The 16,739-nt window shown below is 47.2% G+C and overlaps 1 protein-coding gene across 3 annotated transcripts in view; it reads left to right on the top strand.

The window, feature by feature from the left end:
* The window catches only part of bahcc1a (BAH domain and coiled-coil containing 1a), a 61,947-nt gene that overhangs the window by 16,523 nt on the left and 28,685 nt on the right, over positions 1 to 16,739 (top strand). For 2 of the 3 annotated variants that reach the window (XM_018732750.2, XM_018732751.2), the window contains exon 3: positions 11,657 to 11,839. In XM_018732750.2, the coding sequence (XP_018588266.1) occupies positions 11,657 to 11,839 (183 nt within the window). Of the gene's footprint in view, positions 1 to 5,936; positions 5,993 to 11,656; positions 11,840 to 16,739 lie in introns of those variants that run through there. The other variant, XM_018732752.2, reaches the window with a different exon arrangement.

The following is a 16,739-nucleotide window of genomic DNA, read 5'->3' as shown; positions in this document are numbered from 1 at the left end:
TACGAACAGACTAGCCTCAGGCTGCTTCGTCACCTCTCTAGGTTCTTCATTTGAAAATGCATCACAAGGTGACATCTAATAAACCCCCGTCTGCACGTGCTGTACAACCTCATTGCAAAGGTAATGTTTTCGGCCTGTGTTGCATGCCCCCCGTCACATGTATACTTGTTGGAAAGGTAATGGGACACCTGATAGTGTAGTAATTAGCGCTCCTGTCTTTCAATCCAAAGGTCTCAGGTTCGATCCCTACCTCTGGCTGTAGTACCCTTGAACAAGGAAGTTACCCTAAATTGCTCCAGTAAAGAAATTACCCAGCTAATAATTATAGCCATGATGCTGTAAGTTGCTCTGGAGAAAAGTGTCTGCTAAATAAAAAAAAATGTAAAGCCAAGTGCCAGCAATCTAAGACCTGAGGTAGATGCCATAGATTTGGAATGGCTCCTGGGGACCTTGTGGAGAGTTCAGGTGTCATATTCCCACAGATCCTCCACTGTCCACACCTGTCTCCAAATGATTTAGAACTGGCAGGAAAGTGTCACTGGGTTTACAGGAGTTAAGTGTTCACATCCAAGAATGTAGGTGTCCCTGACACTGTATCTTAATGTGACTCACAAAAAAGCCAAATGGTTAACTCTCTAAAATTGTGCATTAGATTGACAATGGAGGAGCCAAGTGAGTGCAGCAACACGGGAAGGAGAATTTACAACTCTTGCAGAAGAAAAGGAGGCAATGAACAGACTGAAAGCAGGAGGTAGTGGGTGAAAGGAAAAGGCTGCATTTGAACATGTGCAGATGGAAAGTAAAAAGGAGGAACAAGAATCATCTGTTTTGCATGGAAGACATGGAAATATGTGGGAGGGCAAGTACCTACGGGAATCTGAACGAATGGAGTCGGGGTACAAACAAGGGTCAGGGACATGGCAATGTGTACGCGAAGAAAGCTGAAACGAGAGAAAGGGGGGACAAATCCTGTAGAAATGTGGGAAACACCAGATCTGTCAAATTTAGGTTAATTTCATGCTTTGTGGGAGGTGACAATTGTAAATGAAGGAGTGAAGGGATGCAGTAGAGAAGTTTATATGTAATCGGAGACAGAGTGAGTGTTGGCTTTCTATGCCCCTTCCTCTTTTTGTAGGACACCTTTGTTGGACACCATGCTAGTACAGTGGATAATGTCAACGATGGAAGCAAACCAGTTGCTTGAGAAAAATGTATTTGAGGTGGGGGTATGAAAAGTAGTCTGCTGATTTTTGGATTGTTCTTATTAAGTGTATTTAGCGGATCTCTTTGCTCGAGGAGAACATGCAAAGTCTGCATAGATAGGACAAGATTGAATACAGGGCAATGCTGCCTGTTTTGCTGCTGTACCGTCAATGTCTCACTTCTATATGGGAACACTGAGGAGTCTCTCTCTTTCAGAATCAGCTTCACAAGTGGCTCTTACCTTCACGAAACAGCTTGTGACGCAGCAGCTGTGGAGCATGCTCAGATGAGCGCTGGTTGCTGTGATGCCAGCCGAGCCCCGTGGAGTGGCACGCTGCCTTCTTTCTCACTGTCTCCTGGTTGGTCCTCAGTCACCAGTGGGACCACCCAGCTCCTGGTTCAGGGGGTAGGCTTCTTTTGATGTGGCAAGAGGCACATATGTGCAGGAGGGGTAACTTCCGCCCCCTGACCCACCCGCCGCCTTTTATAGCCCTCTGTGTGGCATCTTGCCACCCAGTTGCGAACTCGTGAGAGAGGCTGCTCTTGCACCAGATGCCCATGCTATTTGTCCCTCAATTATTTAACCAGATGAAAGCAAATGTTCACCAGTCAAAGATATTAGGGAATTTTGTTTCAAAAAATGACGGTTGGTTATTAGATCTGGCTGTGAGTCACTTATCCCATAACCGGATGCAGCATGTCATATGGGTCCATTTAAGGCTGGCATGTAATGGACTGTTGGTCATTTCACATGCTTAGAAAAACAGTCACTTTTGCCAGTGGAGTCATTCCCTGTAAAAGTAAACATGAGTTGTTAAATATGCTTTTGGGGTTTTATTGGAAGTGGATGAGCCTGAATATTCAGACTGAAAGGGGACAAACTAAGGCAGGGGTGGGCAGTTCACATTGTTGAGCCTGGAGTAACATCTTATATTTCTGTCTTTCGGCAGACAGACTTTTAGGTGCCTTGTTTGCCCCTTGATGCTCATGTCCTGGACAAGGCTTAGGAACCCTGTTCCCAGGATCCCATGTTTATGGACATTTTTGGGCTTCTTAAACACAGTGAAACGTGGGGCACCTGGCAAAATAACTCACTGAATTAAGACAAAAATGTTCCAGTGGAGTAAAAATCGGAATTGCATTACCCTGGTGTGCAATGCAGAGCTGCAACAGCTGGAATGAGGCAGCTTTCATTAGGCAGTCTTGTTCAGCTGGGCAAAACTTAAAAGTGGGCTAAAAAGACAGACAAGGAAGACAGAAATAATTTTAGAGTTTTTCCATTATTGCAGAAACCCTGTGAACGAATCACTACAATTCTCCCCTTTTGCCCATCAGAAAGTATGACTGGTGGCAAATGAGGGCTAGCGGGGTCTTGCTTAATCTCAGCTTGCTGACTTGCTGACTGTGAGGGCTGGCGTGATCTGTCTCCCGATCTGGATTTTGTGTCAGAGGTTTTGTATCTGTACCCACCTATCTATCCCCTTTTGAAGGAATAGCAGCTGCTCCTGCTTATTCTCCAGAATGTCAGTCGTCTCGCTGCTGTTCAAGGGGACGTACCCCAGAAGACAAGAAATGGTCTAGCACTCAGACCATAAGGAAGCATAAAGAAATGCTTCCACACCAGTTGGAGCTCGCAAGGTGACACGGCCTGAGCTGAGGTTAATGTGATCTGAGGCTGATCGTGTCCAGACAAGGGTACAAAGCTGGTGGGGAGCAGGGGACTGCATGTAATGGGGGATGCCACAGTGGAGACGAAAGCAAACCAGCTTCTTTTCGAGCAATGGAAGTCTGTGCCAAGTAAAACTTGTGTTTCAGAGCGGTGAGTTTATTCTTTGCTCTGCCTTCTTATGGTTATTTCAAGAGAAAGACGAACAGGCTTGGTCTGAAAGCGACGAATGGGGTCTCTGTTTTATGCTGCAGGAACTGAATGTGAGCAGATCGAAGTGCAGCCGAGGAGAGAGGGAGCTGTTTTTCGTCAGACGCTGGGTTGCACATGTGGCCCTCAATCCTGCTGACTCAATGTGTGGGTGTGAAGGGAAGAAATTGGAACAGTAACTCACTTTTCAAAGTTCCTTCCTGTCGTGTGCCCCCCTTCCACCAGGCTGTGACTCAGGCCTTCCTCTGGTTCCATGCAGCATGGACCTCCAGCGTGGCATAGCTGGCTCGGTAGACACTGGAACATCCTTTTCATAGCCACGTCAGTGTGGATCCCTGGACAACATGGCAACAACCATGGAACCAATGTCCTCTGTTGACTGGCCTCAGGTGGTCTCTCTGGTCACCAGCAGTGTACTTCTTCCTCCCCTCTCTCCACGCACATTCCTGCACTCTTGTTCTCGCCCCTATTCCCCCCCCCCCCCCCCCCCCAACAACAGCGGTATAATTAGTGGTGGTGATTCAGGCGTGCAGAACAGCAGCAGAACAGAAACGTGACAAGTAAAAAGTTTTACTGTCTCCCAGGCTCTTTCCTGGACGTCACCTCAGCAGATTCCTGTTCCCCAACCTCCGTGCGTAAACGTCTACTTACCGAACCCATAAAACACGTCTACACTGGGATTTTCTCCAGACGCTGGAGACTCGCACTGCAGTGTGAATGCTTTCCCTGGATGCCTGATTTAGCCCGGGTGCGTATGAAACACACGGACCTTGTACGCTGACTTTGTTGTCTTGATAGTGCTTATCATCCAGAATTTCTCCCTGGGTTTGACAGACGGGGCCCAACGTTCTGCCTGTATTGTGTCCAATCCAATCGAAGCTATCAAGCCTCCTGCAGTGTGGGCATAAAAACCTGAACCAGAAAGTCACATTTACATTTGCTGTTTCTACGAATTTTGTCATTGTTTGAAGACCCAGCTACAGGTCCAGGTATAATCTGGTGGTATGGTTTGACATCTGAGCAGATAACCTGTGTTCCAGCACTTTCCTTCACTGTTCACGGTGTATTGTATTGAAGGTGCCTTAATTATACTAAGGTGCCTCCCAGGATTGTGCTGATCCATGGTCAGCTGGTGACCCTAAGGTTACTTGTGACCATTTCGGGGACACCAGTCTTCGTGACATGTGTGGATTAGTGTCCGCAGGGATTCTTATCCTCGGAATAAATTAAACTTGAAGAAGGCTGTCCCCACAGGCACAAGGGTCTATTACTCATCTCTGAGGGCCACAGCAGTTGTTTTCCTTTGCCAGTAGCATTTCCTCTTCGGTGCATGCTTCTAGCAGATAAACAAATGAGGCAGTGGCCTCATCCTTCTTTATGCCACGGCTGCTCGAGGGACGCTAGAGGACGTCCGCTCTCCGATGGCACTGTGTTCTTTCAGGAACCAGTGTTCTCACCAGCTTTTCTGGGAATTAGTGACTGGTTTGCTTATCATTATTACACTCTTTTGGGCCTGACCTCATCTTAAAACCCACTGCTTCCATTTGAGTTGAATTTTAGAATCAGGGCACCGTTTTAAAAATATACATTAGGCCTCCGCTCTATGTATGGAAAGATTTGATTGTGTTGTCTCAGTGTTTTACGTACGTAATGCTATCCCCGTGCAGAGCAGATCTCTGATCATATAGCTTCAAGATTGTTGGGTTTGTGTTTAGATGAAAATGAGGTGACGTTGTTCTTAGCAGCACTCCAGACCAACACACTCAGTCATGTTGTACTGTCACGTGCATCTCACACATGCTGGACATACACTCCAGTGTTGGCTCAACCCTGACACACCCAAGCCTGTGAGCAGTGTGCTGAGTAATGAGTAGTTTTTTTTGCTAGAAGCTCACAGCTAAGAACAGTTTTGGCAGGGGTGATGGAGTGGCTGGCAAGCACCCAGCCGCGTTCCAGATGTGGAGGTGTTGTGCTAGGAAGCCACTGAGCCCCCCCTTGTTACCCTCCTCTTAGTGTAGGCCGTGAGAATGGGGAGTTTTGGCCTAAATGGTGCTGGGAAGCCACCTTCCCCATGATCCTGCCTGTCCTCCAAGATATTCACATAGAGCCTCTCACATTCTTTTTCCATCATGTGTCAAACAGGCCCTCCTCCCACGTCCTCCCACAATCCAGAGTAGCTGTCCCTCTGGGTCACTGAGTCACAGCATTTGCCTACACAGACCGTGACACTCCCACCTCAATCCTTCAGTTTGGGCTCTACTCTGTGTCTCCCTCTCTTTTTTAGCCCCCACCACCTCCTCTGCTCACACTGTATCAGACTTCCTGGCTGTTCCTTCCAACTTCAGTCTCTTTCTCCTCTTTCTCAATGCTGCCTGGTTTCAAACTTCCATGCTCCCATCTGCCCAGAGTGCTGGCTAAGTGCTGGGATGGTCATCCACCTCCAGCCACATCCACTCATTCTGCAAGCATGCAGTCAGCCGCATCCCCACCCCCGCACCTCCTTGGACCCCCCCCCCCCCCCCCCCCCAGCACAATCCTGCTCCCTAATTCTCATCTCATAGGTGGGGGCATAAGTAGGTCTCGTGGGGGAGTCCATGCTGCACACACCATATAAAAAAACGCACTGAAAAAAGTTCTCTTGTTGTTTCCAAACCAAGAGGAATTTGGCTGCCAGTTCCTCTAATGTTTTCAAGATGACTGAGACTTAAAGGAAATCCCCCTCGTCTGTTTAAAAGATCTCCTCTTTTTGTACGGTGAGGAAGTGAAATGATGTGTCGGCTGCTCGTGGTTGGGCTGCGCCCCGCTCTGGGCTCCAGCAGCTGAGAGTCACACTTGCGCTGCACTTGGTACGGCTTGTGGACCGTGGACCCCGATGGAGAGTGACAAGACGCAGTAGCGCCATGCTCTTCTGGGGTAAGTGCCTGGCGGCTTCTTGGTGATGATGGTAGCTTCAAGCCAGGCTCACTCGGGTATAAACGGAACCCGTGGCTGGTTGCTGAAGGAGCTGGTATGAGCTGTCATCCATCAACAGAGATGTTAGCAATGGTGTCCATCCACAGAGCCCAGGTACTTTGTTCCAGGTTATTCATACTGGTCTGGTGAGCGTCTACAGTTGGTGGTATTCTCATGTAGGTTCTGCTATAGTGTGCTCTCGGAGGGAAGCCTCGGTACTTTCCACACTGCTTCTTTTCTTGTGCAGGTGTTTTGTGTATCTTGTGTACTAGGTTTTATGCAGTTTCTTGTGAGAGAATTGTTGATATTTGCGCAGAGCTTTTCATCTAATCTCTGTGGGTGGCTGTGTTTGGTAGTGTTGCATAGTTTATGGAGTTGTTTTGCTGGGTTTGCCTGTATTACTATGTGCACACATGTTTGATTTGATGTATAATTTGTATGAGTGTGAGAATTTGGGTGCAACAGTCTTTTATTTGGTGAGTGTTATGCTTTTCTGTGCTTCTGTAAATGTGCCTGTGTATGAGCATGTGTGGGTGTCTGTATTCGGGGGAGTGTGTCTCACACTGTCCTAATACAGACTGCCCTTCAGCGCAGTAAGGATGGCTGCTGCCACACAGTCTCCGGGCTTTTTGGCATCCTCAAACTGGGTGCCGGTTCTTGTGACGGAGTTTGTCTGAAAACCACCCAAAGTCCTGCGACCGAGCCTTTCTATAAAACAAACCCACACAGAATCCAGGAGTTTGCCTGCAGAGCTCAGTATGGAATTTCAATAGTGAGCTGGGTAAACACTCCCCTAACCCTCTGTAGGTGTGTGTATGGGAGAGCTCAATGCAAGTGTGTTCTGTTTTCAGGCCTACTACTCAATGGAAAGACGTTTACTGAACTCACTCTTGCACTCTTATAACTACCATGCTAAGTGTAATTCACAGAGTAAAAACTGTACAGTTCTCTGTCACATTAGTCATCTGACTTCCATTTCTCCAGCTGGCACTCAGTAGTACATCTAAAGTAGCCCAACACCCACCCTCTGTCCCCAGAATGACTCTGTTCCTCGACATATCTGCCCACGATCATGTATTTTTACCCGGGTTAGCGGATGTCTTCATCCAGATTGACTTGCTTGGCTTTACACATTTGTACAATTTAATATTTTATGGTGGCATTATAGGTTACGTATAATAGCAAGGTTCTTCCTGGGACTGAAACTTGAACCTTTGCGCTCACCAGAACAGATCCTTAGAACACCATCTACCAATGGAACCTCCAGCAAGGGAAAAAGAGGTGGGCACAATGTGTGGGGTTTTGGGCTCCTTCTGCCCTAACGTACCATCCCTTTGCACGTTAACCGGATTACTCTCTGGGATCGGTTCTCATTAGGACACACATGACCCAATTTTCCCCACGCGCCCGCTAAAAATCATAGTGTTCTCCACTTAAGGTCCTTACCAGTATAGTAAATAGACAAAGCTTCGAGTACCCAGGAGGAAAAAAAAAAGACCTTTTAAGCCACAGTTTGTAACACCCTGATCCATTTCAAACTGTGTCGTATTTTAAGTCACCTGCACAGTAAACAAGATCGTGTACATGGCTTTGTTTTTCCATGCTTTGCATTGAATCTCACTGTATTAATGCAAGGGGCTTTTTGTTTGGGTTTTAATTTCATGGTTGGGCCTGTGCTCTTTGTGAGTTTTCATTGGCTGCGGTATCTGTGGGCGTGTCGGCACGCCTGTGCCAGCATCTTTCAATTTACGAGTTTCACAAGAAACAATTCAGCGAAAAGAAAATACAGAAGATTGTGTAATAGTCACTGACTCACTAGAACTGACACTTGGCTTCCACATAGCCGGAAATGTTTAACACGAAATAAAAGGAAAAGACAAACAAGGGAAAAGTTTCCTGTTGGCTGGAAAAGGAAGAAGGCAGAGCACGTGGGCCAATATGGTAACAGCCATCTGGATTGCTGTGTCTCGGCAAACAGAAATCTGTCTACGAAGGCAGGGATCGCAATGCGGAGCCCAAGACTTGACTGATGTTGGAGATGTGACTGAATGCTCTGATGCTGAGAGTAAATCCAGGAGACAAGGCCCCAAAACCATGCTTCTGTGTCATTAAATAGCCTCTGCTATTTGGGGCAGCTGGTACTGTAATGACCAACTCCTAAAAATCCCAAAGCTGTTGTTGTCTTTAGACCCAAAGGTTGCAGGTTCAAATCCTACCTCCAGCTGTAATACCCTTAAGTAAGATAATTTCCCTAAATAGCTCCAGTAAAGGACCCAGCTGTATAAATGGGTAAATACACACACACACACACACATTTTCAGAACCGCTTGTCCCATACAGGGTCACGGGGAACCGGAGCCTACCCGGTAACACAGGGCGTAAGGCCGGAGGGGGAGGGGACACACCCAGGACGGGACGCCAGTCCGTCGCAAGGCACCCCAAGCGGGACTCGAACCCCAAACCCACTGGAGAGCAGGACCCGGTCCAACTAAATGGGTAAATAGTTGCAAGTAATTTAACACTGTAAGTTGCTTTGGAGAAAAGCATCAGCTAAATGAATAAATGTAAATCTGCGCAGGCAGTGCATTGGACAGCTGAGGTCAAATTGGTGTAGCAACAGCATCACAATGTAGATGGAGTAAACAGTACAGGTCAGATTTGTTACCACCCTTTTGGAGGTGTGATGCACTCCCATTGTCAGTCTTGAAGGTGAAATACTTGGAATGGCGGAATCAGCACATGTCAAGTTAAGCATTGACTTTGCAATGGTAATGATCAATGAGTAGGGGTTAGTATTTAACCAAAAGCATAAAGCGGACTCAGAGGAATACATATGTTGAACAAGCCAAAAAAAGGAAATGATGATATAAAAATGCCTGAATTTTAGTACACATTAATGTAATTGGAGGGGGTTTGGTGGCACAGCAGGCTTGGCTAGGTCCCGCTCTCTGGCAGGTCTGGGGTTCGAGTCCCGCTTCGGGTGCCTTCTTATGGACTGGCGTCCCGTCCGGGGTGTGTCTCCTCCCCCTCCAGCCTTGCGCCCTGTGTTGCCGGGTTAGACTCTGGATCTCCATGACCCTGCTCGGGACAAGTGGCTTCAGGGAGTGTGTGTGTATGTAATTGGTCTCACACAGTGTTGGGAGGTAAAAGCAGGAAAACTGCTATGTAAAGCAAAATCAGATAAAAATTTTTTGTTCAATTTAAAATTTCAATTCAAGATTGCTATTATAAAATTATTATGGGGGTGTGGTGGCGCAGTGGGTTGGACCACAGTCCTCCTCTCCGGTGGGTCTGGGGTTCGAGTCCCGCTTGGGATGCCTTGCGACGGACTGGCGTCCCGTCCTGGGTGTGTCCCCTCCCCCTCCGGCCTTGCGCCCTGTGTTGCCGGGTTAGGCTCCGGCTCCCCGTGACCCTGTATGGGACAAGCGGTTCTGAAAATGTGTGTGTGTGTATATATATAGAATTCTGTGATTTTCTTTTTAAAAGGCAAAATCTTTCTCAATCAGTTTAGTGGGTCATTGCAAATGTGAAAATCACATCGTCTGAACCGCTTGTCCCGTACGGGGTCATGGGGAACCGGAGCCTAACCCAGCAACACAGGGCGTAAGGCTGGAGTGGGAGGGGACACACCCAGGACGGGACACCAGTCCATCGCAAGGCACCCCAAGCGGGACTCGAATCCCAGACCCACCGGAGAGCAGGACCCAGTCCAACCCACCACACCACCACACCACCACGCCTCTGGAATGTAAAAAATCAGTTTATTGTAATACAATCCGAAAGAGCAGGATGGATATTCACATAACTGCTAGGTGTGAACTACTAGGATTTAAGTCAAATCTCACCTTTCTAAAGGGCTGAAAAGTTTTCTCTTTAGTTATTTTGGTGATCGAAAATATCCCAAAGTACTTAAAAAGATTGCAAACAAGTTAGAACTTCAGTGTAGCGAATGGGACCTGAACCGTGGGCATAGTTTAGTGCAGCAGATTGCTTCTTGTTCAGTAATTACCATATAAATGTGGCTACAGTGCACACAGAAGACAAATAAAATTCCTGCCATCAACCAGTTTGCCCATCTCTTTTGCTCTGAGCTCTGCCCCCTCAGTGAAGAATTTTATTAAACAAATCTAGTGATTGGATACTCTGCCTTTCCTAGTACAGAAATATCACTCTTAATTTTCACTGAAGATGCTGAAAAACATGCTTATGGGCACTGGGTTTTGGGAAAAAGTTAAAATCTATGGCTAGAAATAGACGTGGCATTAGTACAGTTCACTGCTTCAGTTTGGACCTTATAGAAAAGGAGTGCCAGCAGCTCCTTGTGTGTTATATGGATGAGTCATTGTCGCAGACATGATATTACGACATTACTTTATTGGAGCCTTAAAGGCACCTCTGCTTTGAGTGGCTCCATCTTCCTTTGTTCTCGTCTCATCCCTCTTGCCTGCTCCACTATGTCCGATGTCCGTCTTTATGTCAGTCACACTGAGTGGTGCTAACAGTCCCGTCACCGCCCTTTCCCACCTTCTGCACTGTCAGTCTCTGTCTGCGTGCTTTCTTTACTCACTGCTCCCTGTTGGTGCCTCCAATGTGGGCTAAGGGGTAAAAAGTGGTGATACTCTGTCTCTGCATCTGAGCCGACAAAGCAGCCCCCTCCTGTGGGGCTGGTCTTTAATACACCATGAAGCCCAGCGACACCACACTGCTCCCAGTCTGTACTCCACAGAGTGATGCTGGTGGGTACCCAAGGCATAGATGTCTGTGGTACATGCATGTTTCATGGCAGGCATGCCTCTCTGCTGTGCTTCTGTCACTTCCTGCCTTTGTGTGGCTCAGCAGCCTGAAGCAGGCACATTGGACTTCAACAGCGTTCTTTCTTCCCTTTCCTTGCGATCACTGTTGGCAAACTGACCAGACTGGGCAGAGGTACAGCAGCGGGAGTCTGGCGAAGTTCACACGGGGATTCCGGGGGATTCGAGGTCACGAGTGATCCGTGTTATGGCTAAGCTGCTTTCTCTGGTTCCAAGTGTGTCCTGTTCCTGCACTCCTGCATCCCCCATCGTGCTGCCACTGTGAATGCTAGCTGCGATGTGTGCCTGCTGGTGCCAGACAGCAGTTCTTGTGCAAATGAGCAGCCATCGTACTGTCTCTGTAGGTACAAGGTGTGGTGTGTGAGGGTGTTAAAGGCTAGCTAACCGTCTAAGGTGATTGCTGAACAGAAAGCAGGCTTCTCCTGTTATAAACATGGACCCCCCAGGACTGACAGGGTTATCTGAAAGGCTCTTGAAGGCTGAGCTGTTTGGTCGGCAGGAGAAGTGGTAGTGTTAACAGAGTGAAGAACGCAGTGGCAGAGACTCTTGGAGCTGAAGTACTTGAAGCGGAGCCTGTAGGCCTTCCTATTGAAGAACGGCCCTCTTCTGACTTGTTAGCCTGGTTTGACCTCTTACTTTTAAAACCCCCTCTCCCTTCCCATGCTTCCTGTTGCTGGTGATGTATATTTGTGCTCAAGTACACCTAGACTGTTTTCGCTGAGTTTGGAGGATGATGTGGTAGCTCATTTGACTGAGGTGGAGGATCTTTTAAGAAGCATGTTTTTAACTAACGATTCTTTGCCTCTTTGTTCAGGTAATGGACTGATGGGGAACTCGTCCACCTCCTTCATGGGGACGTTCCTTACCGGCAGTCTTGGGTCACCCCCTTCGCACCCCTCACACCCTTCTGGGCCCCCTGCCTCTCCCTCATCACCATCTTTCCATGGTGGACCTCACTCCAGCGCCTCCCAGATATGGTTTCCACATTCTCATGAAGGTAAGGAAGGGCTTGGACCTGTTGGATCAGTCTGAGCATCACATCTACATCTCCTCTCTGTAGGTTAGCGTCCATCTACTGTTTTGGCTCTGATTGCACAATGAGCGCTAACGTGTAATTCCCTTATTTGGATTAGCTGATTGCATCTTTAGCTGTGATGGAACAAGGAGTAGATGAACCTACAAAATTTTTCCTGGCATGGTGGAAACGTTTGAATAGTGAACTGCACTTAGCATTAAGGGGCAGCTGTAGTGTGGCATTAGAGCTGTTGCCTTGCAATCAAAGGACCTACATTCGAATCTCACCTCCTGCTGTAGCACCCATGAACAAGGTACTTACCCTGAATTGCTTCAGTAAAAGTTACCCAGCTGTTTAACTGGGTAAATCATTGTCAGTTGTTCTGGAGAAAAGCATTAGATAGATGAAGAAATGAATATCTGCAGGGTTGTAGGGGCCCAGAAATGAATGTTGCTAATGCAGTGTAATAAGGCACCCGTTCTGTATTGGTGAGAAAAGGGTGGGCTGTGGGGGGCCACATCACAGATTACAGTTGGCTGTTTTCACTTTTTGTGGGGAAAAAAAGAAAAAAAAATTTAAGCGCAGTTTCCTTCTGGATGCAGGTTAAGTGTGACCCTCCGTAGCTGTGCTGAGGACCGAGGCGAGTTAAGCGCGGGCCTCTGTGGTGCTGTCAGCACCAGCAGGCAGGACTGTAATTGTTGTTGGCAGGATGCACAGCAGGGCTTTGCTTCTGGCACCCAGCTCTCCTGTAACTGAATGACTGAACAAATCGACTGTGAGAGGGAAGGAGAGCGAGAGACAGATAGCAAGGAACCGAGCCAGTAGTGAGACGGGTGGGATTACCTTGGCCAAGACGTCACCGTAGTGGATATTGTGGTTGCCCTGCACAGTCAGGTGCATATAATCAGGTCTCTCCTTATGTTAATGTCGTTTTTGCCATCTGCCAAAAGTATAATAATTTTCATGATAGTAATGATAATCGCAATTGTAATAAACGCAGTGGTGTTGGTAATGGCTTGGACTGGTGATGGAAGTCATTATCTGTATTGCAGTTTAATTGCATGAAGCCCTCAAAGAGCGTGATTGGATCCAGCCTGTTTGGCAGCGATGTTCTGCAGTTCCCTCTCGAGGATAATTGCATATTGTGCCCACCCTCCCCCTACTTCTGCGTGAAAAGCGAATAATCAGCACGAGCAACGGCACCACTCATATACCCTCTGTTTCTTCTCTCGGGGACGCCAGCGTCCAGTTGGCCACAATACTCCACTGGATTTATTTGTGTGTGTGTATGTGTGTGTGTGGATGCAATGACTGTGATGGACCCCGGTACCTCCCCCACTACAAACACTGTCATCAGGGCTTGGCAGAGTAGACAGAGGCAGATCCAGCTTGTCTAAGGTCTCACGCAGAGCCCGGCAGGACCACCCACCTGTCAAACCCTTCTACTTTCAGCAGCGCCCCCTTGGCTAGTGAGTTGAAATAGGGCAGAAGGGTGTCAGCTGTTAGTTTGTGGGGTGCTTCCTTCCGTGAAATAGACCGCAGGTCACATCGCCCCACCAGGTGAATGAGCCACCAACCAGCCACATCCTGCCTAGCCAACTGACAGAGACGAGTGAAAGGAGGGCTAGACTCCATAGTGGCAAACTGCCTGTGTGGAGCAAGGAGATGCTTCCCAACTTTCGTGCATCCTGCGCTCCTACTGTCTGAGTGTGTGAGAGTCTATGTCAGTGTTTAGCATTTAGCACTAGCACTCTCAGATAGTGGAGGACCATGCTGCCTACGTCTGCTCATGGATCGGTGCTGAGAGCTCTGCCATCGTGCATGCCTGCAGCTGTTAGGTGTATGCAGGGTCTGTGGTGGAGGTGGTTGGGTTGTGGCTGCTAACCGTTAGCCGCCTGGGTGAACTCCCCCTACACTTCCGCTCCCCCACGCGTGTCAGTGCAGTGAGAGTGTCGACAAGAACAGATGATTCACCACAAGCTCAGGTCTCCGGTATTTACGAGACGGCACGCTCAGGCGCTTTTATTCCGCGTTGCAGTGAGTGCATAGCGTGTGTTCACCTCTCTGGGTTTTCCAGGACAAACATAAACAGAGGAAATTTGTAAGATTTGCTGTAACCTCCCTAGTTTTGTGGAGACACAGATGTGGCATACATCAGGGGAAGTGGCGCGGCAACACAAGCTGCAGTGGAGACTGCAGATCAAGGTCTCCTTAAGAGGTATTTATTTCAAACCTACAAGTCTAGGCACTTACCCTTCACTTACTCACTGTATTTCATACTTTTCAAGGAGGCTAAACTGCATTGTTTCCTCTTCTGAATAAGACGTGAGCGAACACCAACATTAATGAACACTAACTGTCCGCTGTGTGTGTGTGTGTGTGTGTCGCATGTTGTATACTGCTGGAACCTAATACCACATTCCTCTGGAGATGAGGAAAGTTTTACATTAATTAATTAATTAATCGTGTTTTGCTGAGACATCAACTTTAGCACTACTTAAAAGCTACATCCATATGTGTCATGATGTCTTCTGCACTTTGACATTCAGCATTAGTGCCTGAACCAGTGCTGGTCAAGTCCACTCGTAATAGGTGCATCTGGCCATTCCAGACTCAGCGATGCAGATATACGGTCTCAGTCTAAGCAGTAATTACTTTAATTTGTTGGTTTTATGCCTGTCTGGAACACAAGACTGGTCATACTGCAGCCATACTGCAGCGTTCCACCAGTTTGTAGCACTGGTTTTTAGCACATAAGGTGTCCTGCTTTTCTGCAGCTCTTGTCAGAGCTGCTTCTACCATTGTTGGGGAACCCTTGTGGACCTGTTCACCAAGTGCTCCTTACCGCTAGTCTTGTCACCATGGAGCACAATCATATGATTATGGGACAGTGCCGGGGGAGTGCGCCACCTGCGAACAGAGGGAATATGAACATGATTCTTGTACCTGAGCTCAGCACTCTCTCTGCAGATATGGGACACACCTCCAGATAATTCAGATCCAGTGCGTCATCGCATATGTTCCCTGTTGGCTCAGACAGACCCACATGCATATGCACGTGCTCTCAGATTGACATGTATGGGTTCAAACACATAAACTGAGGTCTGGCAGAAAAAAACATAGGGACATTGAAAGCAGGGCAGCTGTAAGTAACCTGCAGACCCTGGCACCACCCCTTGCTCAAGAGTGTATTTCTCATTCTTGTGCTGCTTTCCAGTGTTCTTTACTGAGGTACAATACCTGTTTAAAGCCTCAAACAGCACTTGGAACAGGTCAAAGGACAGTGCTGTCTTCACTGCAGAACAAGTGATGTTTGTACAGTAATAAATACAAATCCAGACAGTGATCAAATCTGTTCAGTTTAATAGATTCATCCGCACCCAAGGAGGTTTACTGTGAATAATCTTCAGTGTGTATTTGTTTGCTTAGGAATTCTGTTTTGTTTTGCTTTGTTTCGCTAAGGATTAAGAGCTGCTTATCGGTGCAACGTCACACTTTTGGAGGGAAATCATTTTTTCTACTAGATTTTATGCGAAAACAGAATTACGAATGTTTTTCTTGAACTGATTTCCCATCTTACATTAAGTTTTAAGGTGTTTTTGAAGAAACCAGACTGAATTTCAGTGGCACGTAGATGACGACGCCTAGCTTGGGAGATCCTTGGGAGAGGTGCAAGACATCGACTCCTACTGAAAAATGATTATTTGACATCTATTCATGTTGCCGAGGCTCAGGTCTCACAGTATTGCTTAGTAGTAACCTGTAACTTCTTTATAAATTCTGCCTCTGTAAGAGACATCTTCATAAAATTTCATTTATCTCTTTCACTTGCTTTCAGAGTACATAATTAATTTTCCCCATCCCTACCCCCTTTACGCTCAAACTTGGCACATCTTTCTTTGCATGAAACTGTTTTGACTTTTCCTCAAGACACTCCACACTGTATAACACTGTTCTCTCTACACACTCTCTTCTGGTCTGCCCTTCCACATATCTTAGGAGGATGCCAGCTATTTTGTACTGGGCTTCTGCAGTCCAGGCACCTATTGATGTACCTCTTTCTCTTTGTGAATGCATCTGAACTGTTTTCTTTTGGGGTAATATGTAGCACAGTGGCTGGTATTTGCCTCCCTTTCATTCTCTTCCTGTCTTAATACCTCTTTGCCCTTATTGTAGTAGCGCTGCTTTTATGGTTTTAGTCCTCATTACAATTAGTCAGACAAACATGTAATACTGGGTATGTCTGCGGGTATGCAGAGGTGTGTCTGTTTTGTCAAAAGCTTCCACATACATGTTTTTTCACTGCCTGTCATCTCGAGCAGTCTACTGTCATCTCGATGCATGTTCACCTCTCCAAGCACAGCTTTGGGATGCCCTCGAACCAGCAGCCCTGGCTTATTCGCTGTATGCTCTATTTTCCTCTGCAGGTTGATAGAGTGGGGAAATGGAAGAGCTATTTCCTGCAGCAAAGGGGAAAGGGATATGAATGTGCAGCCAAATTTGCCTGGTCCCATGTGTTTGTTTACTTTAACCGCATGGCTCGTCGATGGCTGATTTCCAGTTTCGGATCTGGCACATGCCAGCGGCAACGTTCCACTCCAGAAACCCTTTTAGGGGCAAGTCACACACCAAGCTCAAAGGAGAGAAGGCTCCAGCTCTTGCCTCTCCTTTAGCTAGAATTTCATCTGAATTGGAAGGGGTTGTCCTACTCTGGCATCACTCCTTTTCACTGTTAACTCTTTGTATACTGATGTCCCAGTCCGTATATTCTTAACTGGTACAATTCCCTTCGATATCTCCTAACTGCTATTATGCGTTTACTCCATTTTTTTTTCTGTTTTCATTGTTTCCTTCTTGAACAGTACTTCAGCACAGAGAAACA

This window comes from Scleropages formosus, chromosome 3 (assembly GCF_900964775.1).
Source record: "Scleropages formosus chromosome 3, fSclFor1.1, whole genome shotgun sequence".
Lineage (NCBI taxonomy): Eukaryota > Metazoa > Chordata > Actinopteri > Osteoglossiformes > Osteoglossidae > Scleropages > Scleropages formosus.
The sequence above is the reverse complement of the archived record's forward strand: the minus strand, read 5'-3'. Positions and strand labels throughout refer to the sequence as shown.